Raw genomic sequence first — 18,443 nt, 5'->3', positions numbered from 1 at the left:
CTCTGGGTAGCAACAAGAAAAGAATAAAAAGGTGGGTCCGCTACTATGCATGGAAACGATGGCATTGATCGGAAAGGTACGGGGAGATGAGGCGCAGACGTAATGAACAACGTTTGTGTATGTGCTCATGGGGTGACGCGCGCCCTTTCCCCACAGTCCAAGCCAAAAGGTGGGGGGAATTTGTTTCTCGACCGGAACCTCAAAGCAGGGAAAACCAAGGTTCGAGGTTGCGTGCGTCTCCCTCCGCCCGCCCCGCCCAGCCTCTCCCCGCGCCCTTGCTAGGTGGGAAGCTTGTGTATTGCGAGTTTCTTGAGTGGTACTTATTTCGCGTGTTTCTCTCTTTCTCTTTGACTTTTTGACTTTACTTTACCTTTGCAGACAAACTTAAACAAACCCTTGGTGCATCAATTCTCCGAACACCAACTCTCACATCCCCGACTCAGTGCGATTTGAGTGATTTTCTTTTATCCCTATCACTCTAATAGAGTCGACTGAATCGTCGTTCTCAAACTACCTGAATTAAAGTTTCCATCTCCAGCCGCTAGGAAAGCCACCAAACGAAACCTTCTCCCCGCAGCTTTCCAAGCAATTTGGAATAGAGTACCAGACAAAGGACTGGTGTGGTTGCTTTGACTCTACGAAACCCTTGAAAAAAAGGGAGCCTCAGACGATCGAAACACCCTTACAAATACTTGTGTGGACACCAGCAACGGGGGCAATTGACAACGGAATATCCAAAAACGAACATGGCGCCCATCCACAAAACACCCAGCGAAGAAGGTATGCATCCGTCACCGCCCCCCTCCCTAAATCCCCTCTCCACAAAAACGACCACAAAACTAACCCTTCCTTCTCCCCCACAGAAATCGCAAAAACCCTTGGCAACCTCAAGCTCTCGCCCTCACACCCCGAGAAACCGCTCAAGAAACCCAAATCCAAGCCCGTAGCCGACAGCTGGGACGACGACGACGCCCTCAGTTCCTCAGACACCGAAACAGAAACCAGCAGTTCCATACAAAAAAGGGGCAAAGTATCGCAAGACGGCGGTAGTAGCAAATCCTCACCCCAAGACGCCCTAAAACCCCTCTCAACAACAACGTCCCACGACACCGACGTGCCGCCCAACCCCCCACCCCCGACTCCGGCCTCGCCCACGCAATTCGAGTACCCACACGGCGACAGCATGGGGTATAGCATTGGGGTCGAGGGACCGCGGAGTAGGAATAGTCCTGCGAGCCTGGATAAGCGGCCGGAGAAGACGACGGCGGTGGCGGGGAGGATGATTGCGGGGGCGTTGGGGGTACGGGCGCCGAGGAGGACGGAGGAGGAGAGGGAGTATGATCGGGTTATGAGGGAGAAGGAGAGGAAGAGACGGGCGGAGGAGAAGGAGAGGGAGAAGAGGGAGGCCGAAGCGAGAGAGGCGAGGAAGAAGGCTGTTTGGGATGATTAAGAGGAGAAATGGAGTGGTCGTATCATCTAGACGTTTGAAGGACAAGTATGAAGCCTCGTCGTTTTGTATATAAATATAATATTTACAGGCATGTACAATTGACCTTTTGCTTTTTTTTTCTTTGTAGGCAGACTTGCGTCATCAGGTCACGATATTCGATTGTATGATTGCACAGCAAGTGAAGGGTTTCCCAATGCATACAAGGGCCTGATGGAAGAACAGTAAATGTAGTGAATTTCAAATCATCTCCCGCGTTAAAGTGCATCTACACACACGCACCCCTACCCGCTGCCGCTACTACCTGAATGAAGAACATCAAGAGGGGACCGCCCAAAGACGGAGCTTGGTAGTACCATGACGCCAGAAAATCCGTGATATCCATATCTGACAGCAAAATAAAAAGGAAAAAGTGCGAAAAAGGAAGAAAAGGACAAGGTCAACTGTTTCCGCCACGCTTTCGCGCAAATCAATCATGTCTTTGTACGGCTCGGGCAAGTCGCAAGGTCGGCTAGTGGGGTTGGGCTGATGTGGGAGGTATAGACAGTCAGTCATGTGGCCGCCGGTTATTCAGGGCAGATCAAAGCTCCAGACAAAGCCATGTTGTTAATGGTGCTGGTCAGCATCCGCCAATCTGCTCCTGGTGGACCTCGAGGGTGTCGCCATCCTGCATGTCAAGCTATGCCGTGTTAGTCCATCTGTGTGCGTGCGTGCGTGTATATGTGTGTGTGTGTTGTTAGGCTAACGGCCAATGTACCCCGCGAAAAAAAGAAGAAGGGAGTAAAACAAAAAAGGATTGGCGGCGGTGGAAGGGCGGAGGGCGGCGAAAAAAAGAAGTTGGCTACGTACCGTATCTGGGTTGTCCTGGGCAGTGACACGCTGGCCGTCGAAGAGAAATCGGACGCTGGAAATGTTCTTGCCCTGGCGGTCGCAGAAGGCGTTCATGAGCTTGCCGAGGGCCGTGGTGCGCTTGATCTTGAAAAAGACCTCGTTGTTGTTGTCCGTGACCTTGATGTTCAGGTGTTCGCTCTGGCCGCCGTCCTCGGGCTTCTGCTGCACGTTGTTGGGGGAACCGTTCTCCGACATGTTGGTAGTGGTGGTGGTGGCTGTTAGTTGTGCGACTGTGATGCTGTGTTGCAGGAGGAGCAGACTGGAGGCTTTTAAGTGGGAAGGTCAGCCGTGGGTTGAGTGGGAGGTGGAGCGGGAGGTGAAGGAGGAGGGCACGATTTGCCGCGCGGGACGAGGCTGCCATGTGTGGTGCGGAGATAGTCGTACCTTAATACCGGCGGGCGGTGTTGCAAATCACGGCGGGTGATGGAAGCGTCTAGTGAGGGCGAGCAAACGCGTCGGATAGGACTACAGCAGCGGTGGCAACGCGTGAAAAGACGATTGTGAAGGATCCAGGCGCAAGACTGAGGTGTGAGCACCTCGGAAATAGTGGGGGTCTCGCTCACCAAGCTTTGGCCGTTTCTAGCCTCCGGCCTCACCTTGCCCATCTACCTTATCCGCAAAACTAGGGTCGCCTGACTTTGTCCTTTACATAATCGCCTCCTGCCTCGTAATTGCCGTCTCCCAGTACATCAGGCTTGACAGTTTGGTGGTCCTTTGGGGCAGATTCACCATGGTATGGTTATGATGTCACGATGAAAGCACTGGGTTGGAAGAGTCGCACTGACAAAACCACAGGGAGAAATGGAAAGGGATTTGCAGACAGACCCTCCTTGTCATCCACGGGCATGTGCAATTCAAAGTATGTCATGCAGCAAATGTGGTGCGTTTGTGAAGCTAAGTGGTAGATTGCATACAAAAGAACAACTACAACGAAGAAAAGTGCAGAAAAGAGGTTGGTTCGCCTTAGCCGAAGCAACAACAGTACAGTAACCTGCAGAACAAGGGTTGACAAGCCTCAGGTGGACGCATTGTATGAATGCTGCAATGCCTTTTACGAAAGACAGGGCGAGAATGCAAGCACCGTGAGCTGTCCGAAATACTCGCTTTTGAAGTATGGCTTAAGTTTGACGGCATGTCGCTGCTAGGCTAACAGAATGAATGCAGGCTCAAGATGCAACAACGCGCCAAAGGCATCTCATAGCATGCAGTCTTAATCGCCGCCGGATATGGCTTTGTATGATTAGTTCCCTCAATAAGAACCACAGCCAGTCGTCCCTGGGAAAAGGGCATGTAACACTTTCTTTCTTGTCCGCACCATCAAACTTCCGAAAAAGTCCAGGCGGTTTTACCAGGAAGTGTGTTTCTCTAACATGGCATGAGCGCGTCGTAGAACACTGACAAATTTCCGACGAGACTCTATAGTAGCACATGTATAGGTTATAAACATTGTAAAGAAAAGAAGAGCAGCGGAGCGCATCGCCGACGAGGTTTTTGTACTTTTGCATTAGCGCGCGCCGTCCTTGGCAACACGCTAACCCGCCAGGCACGTCCGGGCGCGACTTCTGTTTTGTGACGGGCTTAGGACGCTCAACCACGGCCATCCCAGGCCCTCAGCAACCCATTGACAAGTCTCTGACTACCCCGGCCTAGAGTCGCCCCATCTCCTTGTCGTCTGCCGTCTCCTACACTCCCTTCCTCTACCCCCAACATGGCGTTACGACCCTTCTCGCGCCAGTCGCAGTCGACTGCAGCACAGGTAAGTCATCAAAGAGCTTCCAGCCTCGCCCGCGACGACACACATGGATATATCCGATGGTGGCTGACACTGCATTCAGTCACCGAATAGTAATGCGCTTTTGTTTGGCGCTTCCCGACCAACAAATGGCACCACCTCAAACGACCCGCTCCAACCACTGCGCGCAATGGCCGACCGCGTGGGCAAGGAGGTCGAGAAGTTTGCAGAGCGAGTCGACCACTGGCACACGCACGGAAACGACTCCAAGAGGGCCAAATATCACACCACGGTCAAGTTGGTGGGCAAATTCCAGGATGTCGCAGAATCTCATGTCAAGGAGCTGAAGCGAACAACCGAAGCAGAGAACAAGGGCAGTCTAAGCAAAACTATCCGGCGGCAGATACAGAGCATGGCAGATGCGTCGGAGAATGCGCCTCAGAGTCTCTTCGCTCAGTCATCCCAATCCATCAATTCGTCGATTGAGAACAACACCGCCCCTGTTTCCGCGAACGTCCAGGAGCTTCGAGAATGGCAGGCCGAGCTTGCGACATGGAAACTACTCAAGCTTGTCATTGAACACTACCACCCTGATCCCGATACCGATGTAGCTGCAGAAAAGAAGGCGCGTTTGGAGACTGCTGGAGGCACTGCACGGTACTGCAAGAATAGCGAGATTTGGGACCGGTTCATACTGGAGGATGACCAGGCGAAAGAGAAGGCTCTTGTCCTTCGTTGGTTAGAGCAGACTGCACGAGACAGCGAAAGCGACGTCAAGGCCATCACCGCAGCACTCGAGGAGCATTCGGGCAAGGGCGCGCATACATGGACAAGTGGCTGGCTTGACACCAAGGCGAAGATTAAGCAGGCGAAGCGTATGGAGGGTGCCGAACAGCCATTAAAGCCCGGCAGCACAAACATCCAGACCTCGGACAAGACCGCGAACCTTGTAACACAGCTCGACCCAGATGCTCCCTCCAGGCAGAAACGTGCGCTTGAAAAGAACGACGAGTACTACGAGCGTTCCCTTTGGATGGTTGCATACGAGATGATGCGCCGTGGACTGCCGTGGACAACCATTGTTGACTGGTGCTACGAACGAAACGAATCCTGGCGCGGAGTCAGCATTGGAGCAGCATATGAGAGTCATCCTGAAGGTGGTCCTAATGTTGCCGGGCCAACTGTTGGCTATCTGTTCCGCCGCATGTGTTTCTATGCTGCGAGGGGGGCACGGATACCTTACGAGGGCGCAGTATACGGCCTGTTGAGTGGAGACTTGAAGCAAGTGCAAGCAGTCTGTCGATCTTGGGACGACCATCTTTATGCCCATTACAACGCCCTCCTTCTTTCCCGGTTCGATATGTACCTCCAAAAGAACTATCCTACCAAGGTGACTGAGAGCCTAACCCAGAAGTTCCTGTTCCAGGATGCTGTAGCCAACATTGGAGATTGGGAGGCTTCGCCTGAGAAGGTCATTGGCATATTAAAGCAACAGAGGAGTACTGCTAGCCAAGCTATATCACCGATTAAGCTCATTCAAGGCGCGCTTATCGGCAGAGATGCTGACGACCTGATGCTGAAAGTTGGCATGGCCTTAGCGGATATGTTTGCTCAAGACAAACGACCTCACAGCCTTATCATACACCCAGATTCGCCAGAGGAAGACCGATCGCCTATACCAGCAGGAGAGTACCGGACCTTTGAAGCAGAGCGATACTACCAGAACCTTGTCAAAGATCCCCACGCTTTTCGAATCTTGGTGCACATCTTCATTGTCCTCCGTAATGGACTTCATACGCTCTTTGACGATACACAACAAGACAAACAGTTCCTAACCATGGACAATGTCATCGCTGCCTACATTGAGTTCCTGCGCCTTACTCACCGTTTTGATGCCATCCCGCTTTACGCGGCGCAGCTGATCGAAGAGCGTGCGGCATATACCCTAGCACGCGTCCTTCCCGACATCAAGAACAGCACTGAGCAACGGCACTGCGTTGCGCTGATGGAATCATATCGACTCGATGTTATCCAGGTCGTGTCTCAGAGCTTTACGTTTGCTGCACGGGATAGTGGATTCACCCACTTCAACAGTGCGGGCATTACTGTCATCACAAACCCCATCAAGCGTTTCAAAATCTTGGAGCAGGTCAGCGTACCTCATGAGCAAGTCCTGTGGCCTGGTGTACGTATAAAGCGGTCATTCGATGGCGAGCAAATCAGCGAGCAAGATGAGATTATTGTTGATGCCTTGCAATGGTACAACTATATTGGCAGAGATTACGAACACACATTTGAGCACCTCAACAATGCGCTGACCATCTTCCTTCGTAAGTACTGTCTACAAGCTTTGATGTCGCTCGTTAGCTAACATCTACTCTAGTCAACGGTCGCTTAGCTGCTGCCGAGAAGGTCATTAATGATCTCAGCGTCGAGTCTCTCTCGCTGTCACGTACAGAAGCCCTTACTGGCTATCCTTTCGATTTGATGACTCCTGGAGCAGAAGAACAAGATGAGCGTCAACTCCATGAGCATCGGGACAGTCTCTCAGCCGCCGCACGAGCTTCTGCGATTCCTATTTCACAACTGCCTGATGCCAACCAGCACAGGGAATTGGTGATGCAATTGCGCCAAGCCAGCTTGCCATACTACAACCTCCAGCAAATCGTTCGCCTACTCATCCTTTTCCGCGAATGGCGCGAGGAGGAGCAAGCACTCATACAGTCAGTCTCCGCTCTTTATGTACCTGATTTTATACCAGCTAACAAACAATTCAGGATCCGTGCCGACCGTCAGAAAGAGACCACCGGTGCGAAGGCAAAACCAGACACTCAACATACGAAGGCTCTTCTGGACTCCATTTCCACCATCTTTGACACACTCCTACCCTCGATCTCTCTCTATTCCACCGCCGACTCTCACTACTTGACAGAGCAAACGTGGGATCTCCTCAAAGCCTACATTCCCGACATCATTCTTGCCTATCTCTCCGTTCTCCAGTCTGCATCGTGGTTCTTGAACAAGGACCCCGCTATCAAGGCCATGGAGGTTGCTGTTGTCATAGCTGATAAGAGTAACGAGTGGCTGCAACGCTGTCTACTAGAGACTGGCAGGATGAGTGAGGTATTGGAGTGTTTGGCTGGCGTATCCAAGTGCATGTTGAAGCTCACCGAGGGTGGCAAGGAGAAGGGCAACAAGAAGCGAGGAGGCAAGGGAGAGACGCTGAGAATATGGGATTTGGGTGCTAGATAGCGCGCGTGCAGAGAAATGGAGAGAAAATGACTACTGCATGTGTAATATACTTTTTTTTCTTCTGGTTTTGCGCTAGCTATAGTCTGCATGAAGAGCACATCTATAGAAGCACTAACTATATGATATCGTAACGCGGCTAATTGTATTCAAACGTTACATAACGTAAATGTTCAGGTATGAAAAATACTCACTAGGGAGATTCCTGCCAAATTGTATTATTGAATCGTAAACAAATGAAAGAGATTGTTGCAAATCCTACAGGAGTAAGAAATGTTTATGAAAGAATAGAAAGAGAGCGATATGTACCTTGTACACCCCATACATTCCCTTGTCGTATTTATGACGACTATTGACACCTAGTGGAATGCTCTCAGTAACTGTTCAGTAGCAATGCCCAAACCACCGAATCCCAGCACAGTCCACAGCCACTTATTCTTCAGCTCATCGACACTAGGCCAAAACGCGTTCTTCTCCGCGCGGAACTTTTCCAATTCACGAAGTTTTTCCGGAGACGAAGCAGAGTATCTGCGTTGTTGGTGCTGCTCCTTTTGCGCATCGCCGCCGAAGAAGCGGAGGAAGGCGTAGTTTGCTGCGGGGCCTAGGAGTTCGATGGGTGCGAGCATATCGGAGCCGTATAGCATAACGATGAAGGAGATGTGGACTAGTGCGTCACCGAGGTAACTGGAATAAGATTAGAAAGGGTTAAAACGTACATGGGGGATCAGAAATAACATACTTGGGGTTACGGACAATGCTCCAGACACCTTCACGCAGAATTCCCTTGTTGCCCTCGGCCTTGTACTGGTCAAGCTGGTAGTCTGCAATGCTTTCAAGTGCCAACCCAGACGAAAACAAGCCAACAGCCAGCATCTGAACAAGCGGATGATAACCCGTCATGACCGCGCCTTCATGACGAAAAGGGGCAGTAAACGGCAAACTGATGAGCATCTGAAAGAACGCCTCGGGAATAAACACCTTGAAAAGCGCAGCATTCCAGAACCCGTCCTCCTGTTTCACCTCAACATACCGCGGATCGTCTTCGCCCCGCTGGATAGACCGCCTCGCAATACGGTAAAAGAGGCGTCCACCCCATAGCGTGACTCCAGTGAGCATAACCCGCTCATGCCATGACAACCGACTAAAAGCCTGCGAGACAGTGTACCCAGCAGCTATACGCCGGCCGACAGCCGACCACCATGCATTGACAACCTGTCCACTAGGCCACAGCCAATCCTTTGCCTCAACCCGATCCGTATACCGCGCAGCTCCATACGCCAGCACCGCCAAACCCGCATGCAGCGAGAAAGAAGGAACAAGCGTATCTTTCAGGATCCCGACATCGAAGAGCGACGCACTATACACGTGTGTCTTGGAGTGCGTTCTATCGATCGCAATCTTGGGTAGATTGGAAGAATTCGTCGCGGGACTCAGTCCGGAGCTGGGCTGCAGGTAGAAATCGTGGGGGCGTTGGTCGGCGACTTGGATGCGGACGTCGGGCGGGTCTGAAAGTGCCTCTTTTGAGGAGGCGCTGCTACTGAACCAGCTGGACGCCATTGTTTGGGGGAGGGGGGAATGAGACTTGGAGCAAGTTTCAGTGTGCTACCATGCAGATTTGTCGCGGGCGAGCATGCGGTTATATCATCGCTTTTCTGGATGAAGCGTTTCCCCGCATTTGCGATGGAGGCGGGTGCGCGGCATGATGCTTCTTATTCGTCCGGGTGCTGATGGAATGGCTTTGGTTGCATCCATTGCGTAGGTGCTATGATCCAATCATGCAGTGGCTTGTGTATGGACAAGTTCTGGTATTCATTGGGTCTGTGGATCGGTTTGCGTTGAGGTGATGTCGCGTGAAGGTTGGTGGTGATGTCACTATTGGTCCAAGCTGAAAGGCGGGGCGGTGATGTATCCATGTACCATATATAGCCTATGTGCTTGGGTACTGTATAGGTGGTGTGTACAGTTTCACCACTGGCTTGTGATAGGCAACAATGGTACTGTATAATGGCTTCATTACGATTGGCGAAAATGTATCCAAGGCCGCTATTGCTTTCACGACTGCCACGACAGATTTGGCTTTACCTCACTTTGCCAGTATGGTAACAACGAAATAACCACCCTTTTATGTTCTAAAACCTTTGGCAACCACCACAAATTCAATTTCGCCATGTTATCACAAATACGCACCAACGTCATGTCATGGTGGCAATAGACACCTTTACCAACAACTACTGCAGCGCCTAGCTTCCAAAAGTGGCACATCTTTGATCAAGACCGATGGATGCCATTTTTTACTGAGATAACTTGTCAGCCTGGTATCCGACACCAATGGAAGGGTTCATTCCGCCTCGTGAGTTGGAACGTAAATGCGGATGCGCCATTACCAAGATCTCGCATGTCCGCACTGCTGGAAGTTATCAAAACTACCGGAGCAGCAAAGGTTATTTTCCTACAAGAAGTATCAAAGAAAGCGCTTACAGAACTACTCGAAGATCCCTGGATCCAGCGAAATTGGTACACAAGCAATGTCGATCACTCCGCTTTTAGGATTCAAAAGTTCATCAGTGTCACCCTAGTTTCCAGGGGCTGGGTAGCCACACATGGTATTCTGCTAGGCGCCCTCTGGAGGATTTCACTACCAAGTCGTTTCATACGAGACGCTCTGTGCTGCGACATGATCTTTAACTCTTCAACCAACAACACCTCTGGTAGAGGTTCCACCCGTATCCGACTTATCAACGTCCACTTGGATTCCTTGCCAATTAATCCGTCACTCAGGCCATATCAACTTTCCATTTGCTCATCGTACCTGAGTACAGCTGGCCGCGGCATCGTCGCCGGCGACTTCAGTCCTGTTCTCCCAGAAGATGATGACCTTGTGCGTACCTACGATCTTACCGATGCATGGACATGCCTTCATCCAAACGACGCAGGTCACACTTGGGGTGTATACGGTGAACATGTCTTCCCACCAAACCGGTTCGACAAGGTTGCTCTTTTCAATCTTACCCCTTCAGCCATGCACATCCTGCAAACAAGTGAAGTGGAAATTTATGGCGAGAAAATGTCAGTTGGTGGAATAGAACTGATTGAAAAGGTGCATTTTAGCGACCGTTTTGGTGTTTCGTGCGAGGTTAGATGGGATGAAGATCGAGCACAGTCAGAATGATGTGTGCTTGAAGATTGAGTAAGTAAAAGGACATAGTATGCGGCTTGTATCGAGGCGGGCAGAGGATGTGAAATTTCCTTGAGACATTTGGTAAAGGTTGCGATACCTGAAGTCAATGGCAACTGTCTCATAGAGATAGTTAGGTTGTTAATGTCCAATACTCATAAGTTAAAGCATAGTCTGCGTTACCTTTTCAAAGAACAATCAGACGATACGCTGGACGCGGAACAGGTAGATATCAACCTATCAAGTAAGTATTGATTGATGACGTCAGGTGGAAGCGAACGTACCCCTCATGCCGAGGCATGGCTTCATAGCAAGACTCGCAGTAGGGAGTAACTACCAGTCCACGCATTCATGCCATCACATAAATGACAATCTCATCATGGCGTCCAACAAGCCCAATGCATTCAATCCACCTTCTGTGGTAGAGCCACCACCTACCTACTCTCAAGTTTGCGTCACTCCCATAGTAGCTTCATCTGCTTTGGTCACGCTCGCCGGCCAAACAGGCCTACAAAAAGATGGCACAGTGCCTTCTGGTATCAAGGCACAAGCAAAAGCTGCCTATGAAAGCATTCACAAGTGCTTAGAAGCTGCTGGTGCAACACCACGAGACATTGTACGCCCTCCGAGACCTTGACGCAACTTGGGGAGCATGAAGTTACTGTACAGGGGAATTCATGGGCACATTGCTGACCATATTTTCAATTCTAGGTTTTCGTCCGGCACTATATTGTTAAAGAAACGGGCGACAAAGAGCAAGATGCAAAGGACGTTGTGGAGCGAGGCTGGGGCGAGGAATGGATGGAATTCATGGATAAAAATGCAGATGGACATCGGCCCCCGGATACAGTTGTTGGTGTTGCGAGTCTGGCGTTGGGGAAATTGTTGTATGAGTGTGAAGTCACGGCGATGACTAGCCGTTGAAACACTTCGATTCAAACCCCAATATCACGTAGTAGTATAACCGTTTTCTTGGCTATGACCAAGCGAGTAGTTAATCACACTTGCTAATGAAATCTGGGGGTATTTTGTGACAGATAAGAGACAGAAGACGTGGCATGCAATCGAGGATATCGTGGAGTATCTACAAGGATGATGATCCGTCCCTTGAACGCAAGACGCGGCTAGCAGTCGGTTGCCGTGAGGGGAAACTCGGGTCGGCAGTACCTTCCCGTTCGAGAATGGAATGCTCCTTATCGCTATTGGCTACAAGCAGCATAGAGGCACAGTACATAGATACACCACAGCTCTACATGACGTTCTTTGCTTCGCACCAATTCCCCTAACAGCATCTTGTTTCCACCATGGCGCTTGTATCATTGCTATCCATCGCGCCGTTTCTCACCGTAGCGTACACCCGGGAAATCACTTTTCCCCCCGTCTCAGGATATGCATCTCAGCAGGTTATTCCTCAGGAACTATTCGAATCTGATGTCACTCAAGCAAAGTTTGCAGGGCTAACGACATATGCTCACCTGCCATATGTGCATTGTCTCGCGCCTGAAGGAGACGATGTTGAGCCGTTTGACATTGCTATCCTTGGTGCGCCATTCGACACTGTAAGTCGCGTATTGTCAAGAGTGCAAATATTATATACGAAAAAGGTGTGAATGAGGTGGATGCTGATGGCTGGTAGGCTGTAACCGCTCGTCCGGGAGCGCGCTTTGGCCCGAGTGGCATTCGAGCTGGATCACGTCGGATAGGTCCCTTGTGGAGCGTTTATACTGGTAAGTGGAGATGCCGTGAAAGCTTTTTGGTGAAACAGTTGTTTCCTAGAGCGTGGGATTCGGACGTAAGAGCTATTATCTGTGAAAGTGGCGCACGTAACAAGGCCACCGCGAGTAACAGTCGCAATGGATCGTGCTCGAATCAGCAGCACTCGTGTAACATTTGGCTGTTGAAAACCGCCATCTCAGCGTCGCCTTGTTTTCCCTTCTTAATTTTTTTTTGAACCCATTTACATTCTGGAAATGGATTGAGATTAACTCCAAACAGGAGAAAACGTCTTCTTCGACTGGGCCAAAATAGTCGACTGCGGTGACGCTCCATTGACTTTCTTGGTAATGCTACCCGTGTACAACACCAAACACAAGATTGACTCAGAAATAAAACAGGACAACACAGTAGCTCTGAAGCAGCTTGATAAATCCCACGAGGTTCGTAGCCTAACTCTAATTCTAGTCGAGACTTTGACTAACTGTTGGCTTCAAGATCGTCTCTTCCAGAAAGACCAACTCAAGCGAGCATGGGCGTACACCGAAGATTATTACCCTAGGAGGCGATCATACTACCACACTGCCTGCGCTACGATCAGCCCATCACCACTGGGGTCAAGTCAGTGTGATACATTTCGACAGCCATTTAGGTACGTCAGACCAGTCTTTGTAGCTGGTTTCCGCTGACCGTTTGACAGACACTTGGGATCCAAAGGTGTTGGGTAAGCTTGATATTCTTTGTGTGCAATGACTTGCTAATGTATGATAGGCGGAGGCATATCCCACTACGCGTAAGTCTAGCTCCAACCCTGTTTCCGTGCACGACTCACTAAAGACGAACATCACAGTGGCGTCAACCACGGAACGTTTCTGCACATCGCACACGAGGAAGGCTTAATCCGGAATACATCGATCCACGCTGGCATCCGAGGAGCAATTTTACGACCAAAAGGTGATGTGCGGAATGACATTCGCTGTGGGTTTGAGATGATCAAGGCCCGGGATATTGATCGCATTGGTGTATTGGGAATTATTGACAAGTTGAAGGCACGAGTGGGGGGTAGCAAGGTGTACATCAGTGTTGATATAGATGTGCTGGACCCGGCCTTTGCTCCTGGTGAGTTCTGACCTGATATCACTGCGCGGTACGACACTTGCATTGTTACAATGTCAGAATAGGTCGTGGCCAGCAACTGAACGTTGAACAGTGTGACTGACGTACACTACAGCCACGGGAACTGCCGAGGTTGGTGGCTGGAGCACACGCGAGTTACTCTCTATCTTGGATGGTCTTGAAGGACTGGATGTAATCGGCGCTGATGTTGGTATGTACCCTGTTGTATTCATGATCCCCGCTGTTCAAAACGACTAAATTCTAACCACCTTGGTCTTTTAGTTGAAGTTGCTCCTGTATACGACAATGCCGGCGAGACAACAATATTGGCAGCTGCAGAGGTTGTACAATCCCTTATTGGGCTGATGGTGAAAGCGCCAGCTTGAAAGATAGGAGCATGATAGTTTGTGTGGGAGCTGTGTAAAATTTTGTGTGATGTGATATCAAATTATGATGTAATCAAGTACAAACATGGATGTTGAGAGACCAAGCTTTGAAGCCAGAGATACTTTGAACAAGTATGTATAATTCTGAGATATCCAAAGTGTAGATAGAAGACCTTCTCTGCTGCATAACATGTGTGAATCGATATTGAGAAAACGAACCTTTTCTACAGATTCGCGTTTTCCGCCTGTAGTCGTCCCACAATATTGTACCGCTTGCTGAAAAACGTGTGCCAGTCATTCAAAACTCCCAGCTCTTTCTCAGACAACCCGGAGTAGTCGGATATACAATCCTCTGGCTTGAGAGAAGACAGGCCAAGAGCACGGTTGGGCTCCTTGCCCGCAAAGACTGGGATCAGTTGTCAGCTATACAAGGTAATGAAAGATGATTTCTGGGTTAACAGACCATGGTAGCCCTTTCCAGGCGCATATGTCTCCTTGCCGCTCACATCGAAGACATCGCCCTAGATCACTGTTAGCTTGGCTGCACGTGCTTCGGGATAACATCTCGATGATGGGTTCAATAATTTACCTTGATAGCAACCAATGTCGGGTATCCTTCGTTTGTACCTAGACTTATTGTTAGTTATCCCGATATTCCTTTAAAAAAAGAAGCCAGACGGAAGTCATTTGGAGAGCAGCCTACCATCGCACTTTGCCAGATAATCCCGCTCGATGATGTCATCTTTGGGAGGGTTCAGCGTAACAGGCTCCTTTGGAGCAAACTTCTCCTTCTTAGGTTCAGCGGTGTCGGACATGATGGGGCGATTCAAAGGTCAGTGCAGGTGTGGGAATAGCGAGGAAGTGACCCAGGGACCTTCAAGTCGCGATGCTGGCCGAGGCGTGTGAAGTGGGGTGGCACGCCAAACCGTTCTAGGTTAGTGTTGTTGCGACTTCATTGCACCACTTTTTGCTCGGCTTCCTATTTGTCGTTGCAGTTGTGAGGCTGGTTTCCAGACTGATTCTCGGGCATTCGCCATCTGTTTTTCTGCTAGTGAAGCGGGCTGTGTTGTTCATTATTCGATCTACTACAATGATCGTACCTTTACCTAATATCGAGCCGTATGTACATGCAAAATAAATCCTATACAATGAATCCCAGCCTCCAAAGTCGTAACCCAGTCATTCGCCGAAAGCCATGGCTATGCGCCCATGTTATATCGCTAGGACAGAATACTAACATCATCCAATCGGACGAAGAAACATTAAAGTCTGTTACAGAATCCCCATAAAACCTCCCAGAAAATACACGACTGTGTTAAAACAGGGCCTCACTTTCTGCTGCTAACGCCATACGTCGACTGAGCGTCACATGTCATCTGGAGATATATTTGCTGCCTTACGCAGTCTTTGCAAAGTTCTTGAGGCTCATCCCATTCACGTTTGACGCTCCATGCGCCAAAGCATTGGTGGCCGGGGTCATTTCGTGCAAAATGGCAATGCTTCGCAACTCGGTACTCAAAGTGTTTGCAGAAGAAGGTGATTTTGTTGTAAGAGCACATTTTTTTATGTTGATTGACAATCGGAGCTTGGAAAGGGGAACGAGAGCTATACCTCTGATTAGCTGCTATGTGGTGATGAGCTGAAGCTACTTACGTGCGAGATGCTTCTGCGGTACAGTAAGTACAAAGACGATAGAGACACGTGGTCTTGCTGTATTCGTGACAGGTAGCTAGGGTACCGAGTCTGAGCAAGATGCGGATAATGCGGGGAAATGTGAGCATCGTACTTCTGGCGCCATTTGCAACTCTTTATATGCACTGGTCTGCATCAATGCACTCGCCTGGTACATTTGGCTGTGTGAACCAAGAAATGGAGTCGAAATTGAGCAGCAGGGAACTGCAGCAGTGGGGCCAGGTTGTAAGCCCCCCTAGCCCAATCGCCGATAGACATCATGAAGGTAGTAGATTGCTTGTCTGATGTCTTTCTGATCCCGTTAGATCCTTGGAGTTCACAACGCTGACATACTGGCTCACTGTTGAATATCTTCAATTCCTGCACTTCTTAAGCCCTTCCAAGATACCTTTAACTTTTAGCTTGAGATAGTGACGAAAATTCCTGAAGCTGTAGTTGTGGGCCGCTGTGTTCTCTCACTTTACAACATTTGAGGAGCACGGTCCTTCTAGATGCATGATTGCACAAAGATAGCTCGTGGCCTATGACGAACGAAAACGGCAACCAGGCGACAAGAAATCGTTCCACAACCAAGGAACTTGGCATATTCTGCCGACAGCTGCGTATTAGATATGGAGGTAGATTCTTCTTGGCAGTACAGCAACTACTGTATTACTCACCTTGTGGCGTATCTAAGGGGCAAATCTTGGCCGCTTCACCACGAACCTTCATATTTTGATTCAGACCAAGTAATACTTCTAAGCTCTTCTGGAAGTTTCTCAAAAACAATCACTTAGTTCTTCTATATCGCAGATGACACAAGTCTCTAGACTACATCCACGCCCTTGTCCCTCTACCTAATAGTGTTACATACATTCGAGATCAAAACGAAATTTGTTACAAACTTTGTCTACTAGGCGGCTTACTGTTCCTTTGATGGAGCTATACTAAACATGTCCTGAGGGTGTGCAGTGACAGGCTAAGAGTGCTCAGTGCGTTGGTCCTACGCAACACGCTGTGGGGATCCCTGATGCATCACAGCTCTTTACGTACACCACAAACACTCAATAGATATTTCTGCATTAGTGCCTACCAGGTTGTAGTGAAAAGTCAACTCAAAAGGCTATTGAATGCATATCGCAATATTCCATCAGTTTAAGTAGATACACCAAGTACCTGGAAGTATACGTTTGCGCTGAGTATCACATGTTTACGGGGTACTTATAAGCTAACTGGAAGTGCAATGTCCAAAATCTGGTCATTAGCACTAACGGAAGATAAATAAAGCGTTCTAATGCCTCTTCACACGCAAAATTCCAACAATCCATCTGCATCCCCTTGGACGTAACTATGTTCCAAGTTGTTAACCCCGCTCTATCCTATACAGCACGCTCCAGATCCTCGAGGACCTAGCATTCGGCCATGTAATCGTCACACGAACTCGCACTCGACATCTTCAGAGCACCATCCACGCCCAAGTATGAATGCTTGATCTATCGACTCCCACTTGGGTACACTTGATCAGTCCCAAGCTCGTGCGCTAAGCCCACCCCACATCTGCATCCTGCACATAACGTGGAAATGCAAACTACACACATGCCAATGCGTACGTCAATATGATCCTCGAGGAATCTCAGCAAACAAGCCTCCATTTCCATAGAACTCTGTCGCGGCACACGGTACCTCACACTATCCTAAACTCCCTTCGTCAATATTGAGAAAGCTCCTCCCATCACACCCATTATCTCCCCTCAGACCCCCAAGCTCCCCACGATATCATTGGGGAATCGGTTAACCCTCCGCCTCCCACACTGTTTCACTTGCCATAAAAATCCCGTTTGGACAGTCACACACTCCATTCCCCATTCAACAGCGGCATCGTCGTGCCGCCCAAGCATCTTTACTTACACAGCAGAACGGTGGCGGGTACTGTAGCCCGCATGCGCCTGTGTGACGCGTATGCAGTGGAACAAGAACAGTTTTGGGTGAAAGCTTGCCGATTTCGGGAATAGAGAGGATAGAAGGCTAGGTTGGGAGGAGTGGCTTTATGGCATGTTGGGGTTGGGGGTAGGGGACTTGGATCTGGTAGGGCAGAGGTGGTCGAGGGAGATGATGGGGGATAAGTGTGGTACACATGTTGCATGTCTACATAGCAAAGTACTTACAACGAAAATCAAGGGCTCGGACTGAATTGCCTGCTGTGTGAGTTATGCTTACAGCCTCTAGTTTGCTTTTGAATGTTGATTTGTATCCCTGTTGTAGAGCTATCTTAACAGAACAATACTCCTTCAGAGAAGAAGTAGTCGATCATTTACATCTTGGTGATGTTTCCCGTGAGCAAGTCCACAAACAATCATACTCTGAGCTATCCAACACATCACTCCCTTTCATCAAGCCCGGTACTAGCAATATCAACTCCCACAGCCCGCACCAATCGATTCTAAACTCACCCCTAAGTCCCTGGATTAACATTGTATTCGAATCTTCTATTCTCACCAGTCCATGTGCCTCATAGCGTACATACAGATTCAAGCACGTTACACCGGTTCAGCCGTTATCAAGCTTTCCCTTCCTCTTCTTCTGCACATGTATGACAAAAGCCCGGGAGGATCCGCCTGAAAGCGTGCGACCAGCATGCGTGGCGTTTGCTTCGGGGAGGCGCTTGCGACCCGGGGAATACGGGAGCGTGTGCAGCGTTCGGGTGGGTGCTGCGGGTAGGGGAAGGAATGCTGAATCATTTTTTCAGCACTGGAAACGTGGGGAGAGGTGGGTGGAACATGGCTATGCGGTAGAGAGCTGGAGTTTTCTTTCTCAATTGATCAGTGATTTAGAATGTGAAAGAATTAAAAAAAAGAATGAACATGAATACGTAGATAATTCGGCATTTCTAAATATTGAAACCAGCGTAAAGAATAAACTTAGTAGGTGAATCAAGGCAAACAACCCTCCCCCTCCCCTCCCCCAACTTTCATTCCTGCCCCAACTACCATTCAGCAGCTGCGAGGCTCACGTACCCCCTCACCGAAATACCTTCTCCAACTCCACACGACCATCTCCAGAGAC

The 18,443-nt window shown here is 49.5% G+C and overlaps 8 protein-coding genes across 8 annotated transcripts; 5 read left to right on the top strand and 3 right to left on the bottom strand.

The window, feature by feature from the left end:
* The first annotated feature begins 420 nt into the window (after positions 1-420).
* PSV08DRAFT_398874 (uncharacterized protein) lies at positions 421-1,567 on the top strand. The gene is made up of 2 exons (XM_014229093.2): positions 421-780; positions 864-1,567. Exons 1-2 carry the CDS (start codon positions 747-749, stop codon positions 1,448-1,450), a joined length of 621 nt encoding a protein of 206 aa, XP_014084568.1. The 5' UTR covers positions 421-746; the 3' UTR covers positions 1,451-1,567.
* Positions 1,568-1,795: 228 nt separating this feature from the next.
* PSV08DRAFT_265961 (ubiquitin-related domain-containing protein) lies at positions 1,796-2,840 on the bottom strand. The gene is made up of 3 exons (XM_014229094.2): positions 2,723-2,840; positions 2,297-2,604; positions 1,796-2,126 (listed from the first exon to the last, which is right to left on the bottom strand). Exons 2-3 carry the CDS (start codon positions 2,531-2,533, stop codon positions 2,067-2,069), a joined length of 297 nt encoding a protein of 98 aa, XP_014084569.1. The 5' UTR covers positions 2,534-2,604; positions 2,723-2,840; the 3' UTR covers positions 1,796-2,066.
* A 1,113-nt stretch (positions 2,841-3,953) lies between these two features.
* PSV08DRAFT_215722 (107-domain-containing protein) lies at positions 3,954-7,448 on the top strand. Its single transcript, XM_014229096.1, has 4 exons — positions 3,954-4,094; positions 4,174-6,400; positions 6,454-6,793; positions 6,848-7,448. Exons 1-4 carry the CDS (start codon positions 4,047-4,049, stop codon positions 7,320-7,322), a joined length of 3,090 nt encoding a protein of 1,029 aa, XP_014084571.1. The 5' UTR covers positions 3,954-4,046; the 3' UTR covers positions 7,323-7,448.
* A 72-nt stretch (positions 7,449-7,520) lies between these two features.
* PSV08DRAFT_215717 (uncharacterized protein) lies at positions 7,521-8,876 on the bottom strand (the record flags this gene model as incomplete). Its single annotated transcript, XM_014229097.1, has 2 exons — positions 7,521-8,003; positions 8,059-8,876. The coding sequence occupies 2 exons, from the start codon at positions 8,874-8,876 to the stop codon at positions 7,679-7,681; spliced, it is 1,143 nt and encodes a 380-aa protein (XP_014084572.1). The 3' UTR covers positions 7,521-7,678.
* Positions 8,877-9,274: 398 nt separating this feature from the next.
* PSV08DRAFT_358969 (Endonuclease/exonuclease/phosphatase) lies at positions 9,275-10,488 on the top strand (the record flags this gene model as incomplete). Its single annotated transcript, XM_014229098.2, has 2 exons — positions 9,275-9,418; positions 9,631-10,488. Exons 1-2 carry the CDS (start codon positions 9,311-9,313, stop codon positions 10,486-10,488), a joined length of 966 nt encoding a protein of 321 aa, XP_014084573.2. The 5' UTR covers positions 9,275-9,310.
* A 337-nt stretch (positions 10,489-10,825) lies between these two features.
* On the top strand, positions 10,826-11,530 carry PSV08DRAFT_358968 (Endoribonuclease L-PSP/chorismate mutase-like protein). The gene is made up of 2 exons (XM_014229099.2): positions 10,826-11,110; positions 11,206-11,530. Exons 1-2 carry the CDS (start codon positions 10,874-10,876, stop codon positions 11,416-11,418), a joined length of 450 nt encoding a protein of 149 aa, XP_014084574.1. The 5' UTR covers positions 10,826-10,873; the 3' UTR covers positions 11,419-11,530.
* A 240-nt stretch (positions 11,531-11,770) lies between these two features.
* PSV08DRAFT_384182 (arginase family-domain-containing protein) lies at positions 11,771-13,709 on the top strand (the record flags this gene model as incomplete). The annotated part of the gene is made up of 9 exons (XM_014229100.2): positions 11,771-12,053; positions 12,131-12,221; positions 12,490-12,650; positions 12,706-12,859; positions 12,908-12,931; positions 12,979-13,000; positions 13,058-13,326; positions 13,439-13,534; positions 13,606-13,709. Exons 1-9 carry the CDS (start codon positions 11,799-11,801, stop codon positions 13,707-13,709), a joined length of 1,176 nt encoding a protein of 391 aa, XP_014084575.1. The 5' UTR covers positions 11,771-11,798.
* On the bottom strand, positions 13,437-14,561 carry PSV08DRAFT_398869 (cytochrome b5). The gene is made up of 5 exons (XM_014229101.2): positions 14,413-14,561; positions 14,299-14,336; positions 14,173-14,230; positions 13,606-14,115; positions 13,437-13,534 (listed from the first exon to the last, which is right to left on the bottom strand). Exons 1-4 carry the CDS (start codon positions 14,522-14,524, stop codon positions 13,934-13,936), a joined length of 390 nt encoding a protein of 129 aa, XP_014084576.1. The 5' UTR covers positions 14,525-14,561; the 3' UTR covers positions 13,437-13,534; positions 13,606-13,933.
* Positions 14,562-18,443: the final 3,882 nt, after the last annotated feature.

The sequence above is a fragment of the Bipolaris maydis genome (assembly GCF_028858645.1).
Source record: "Bipolaris maydis strain C4 unplaced genomic scaffold PSV08scaffold_2, whole genome shotgun sequence".
Lineage (NCBI taxonomy): Eukaryota > Fungi > Ascomycota > Dothideomycetes > Pleosporales > Pleosporaceae > Bipolaris > Bipolaris maydis.
The sequence above is the reverse complement of the archived record's forward strand: the minus strand, read 5'-3'. Positions and strand labels throughout refer to the sequence as shown.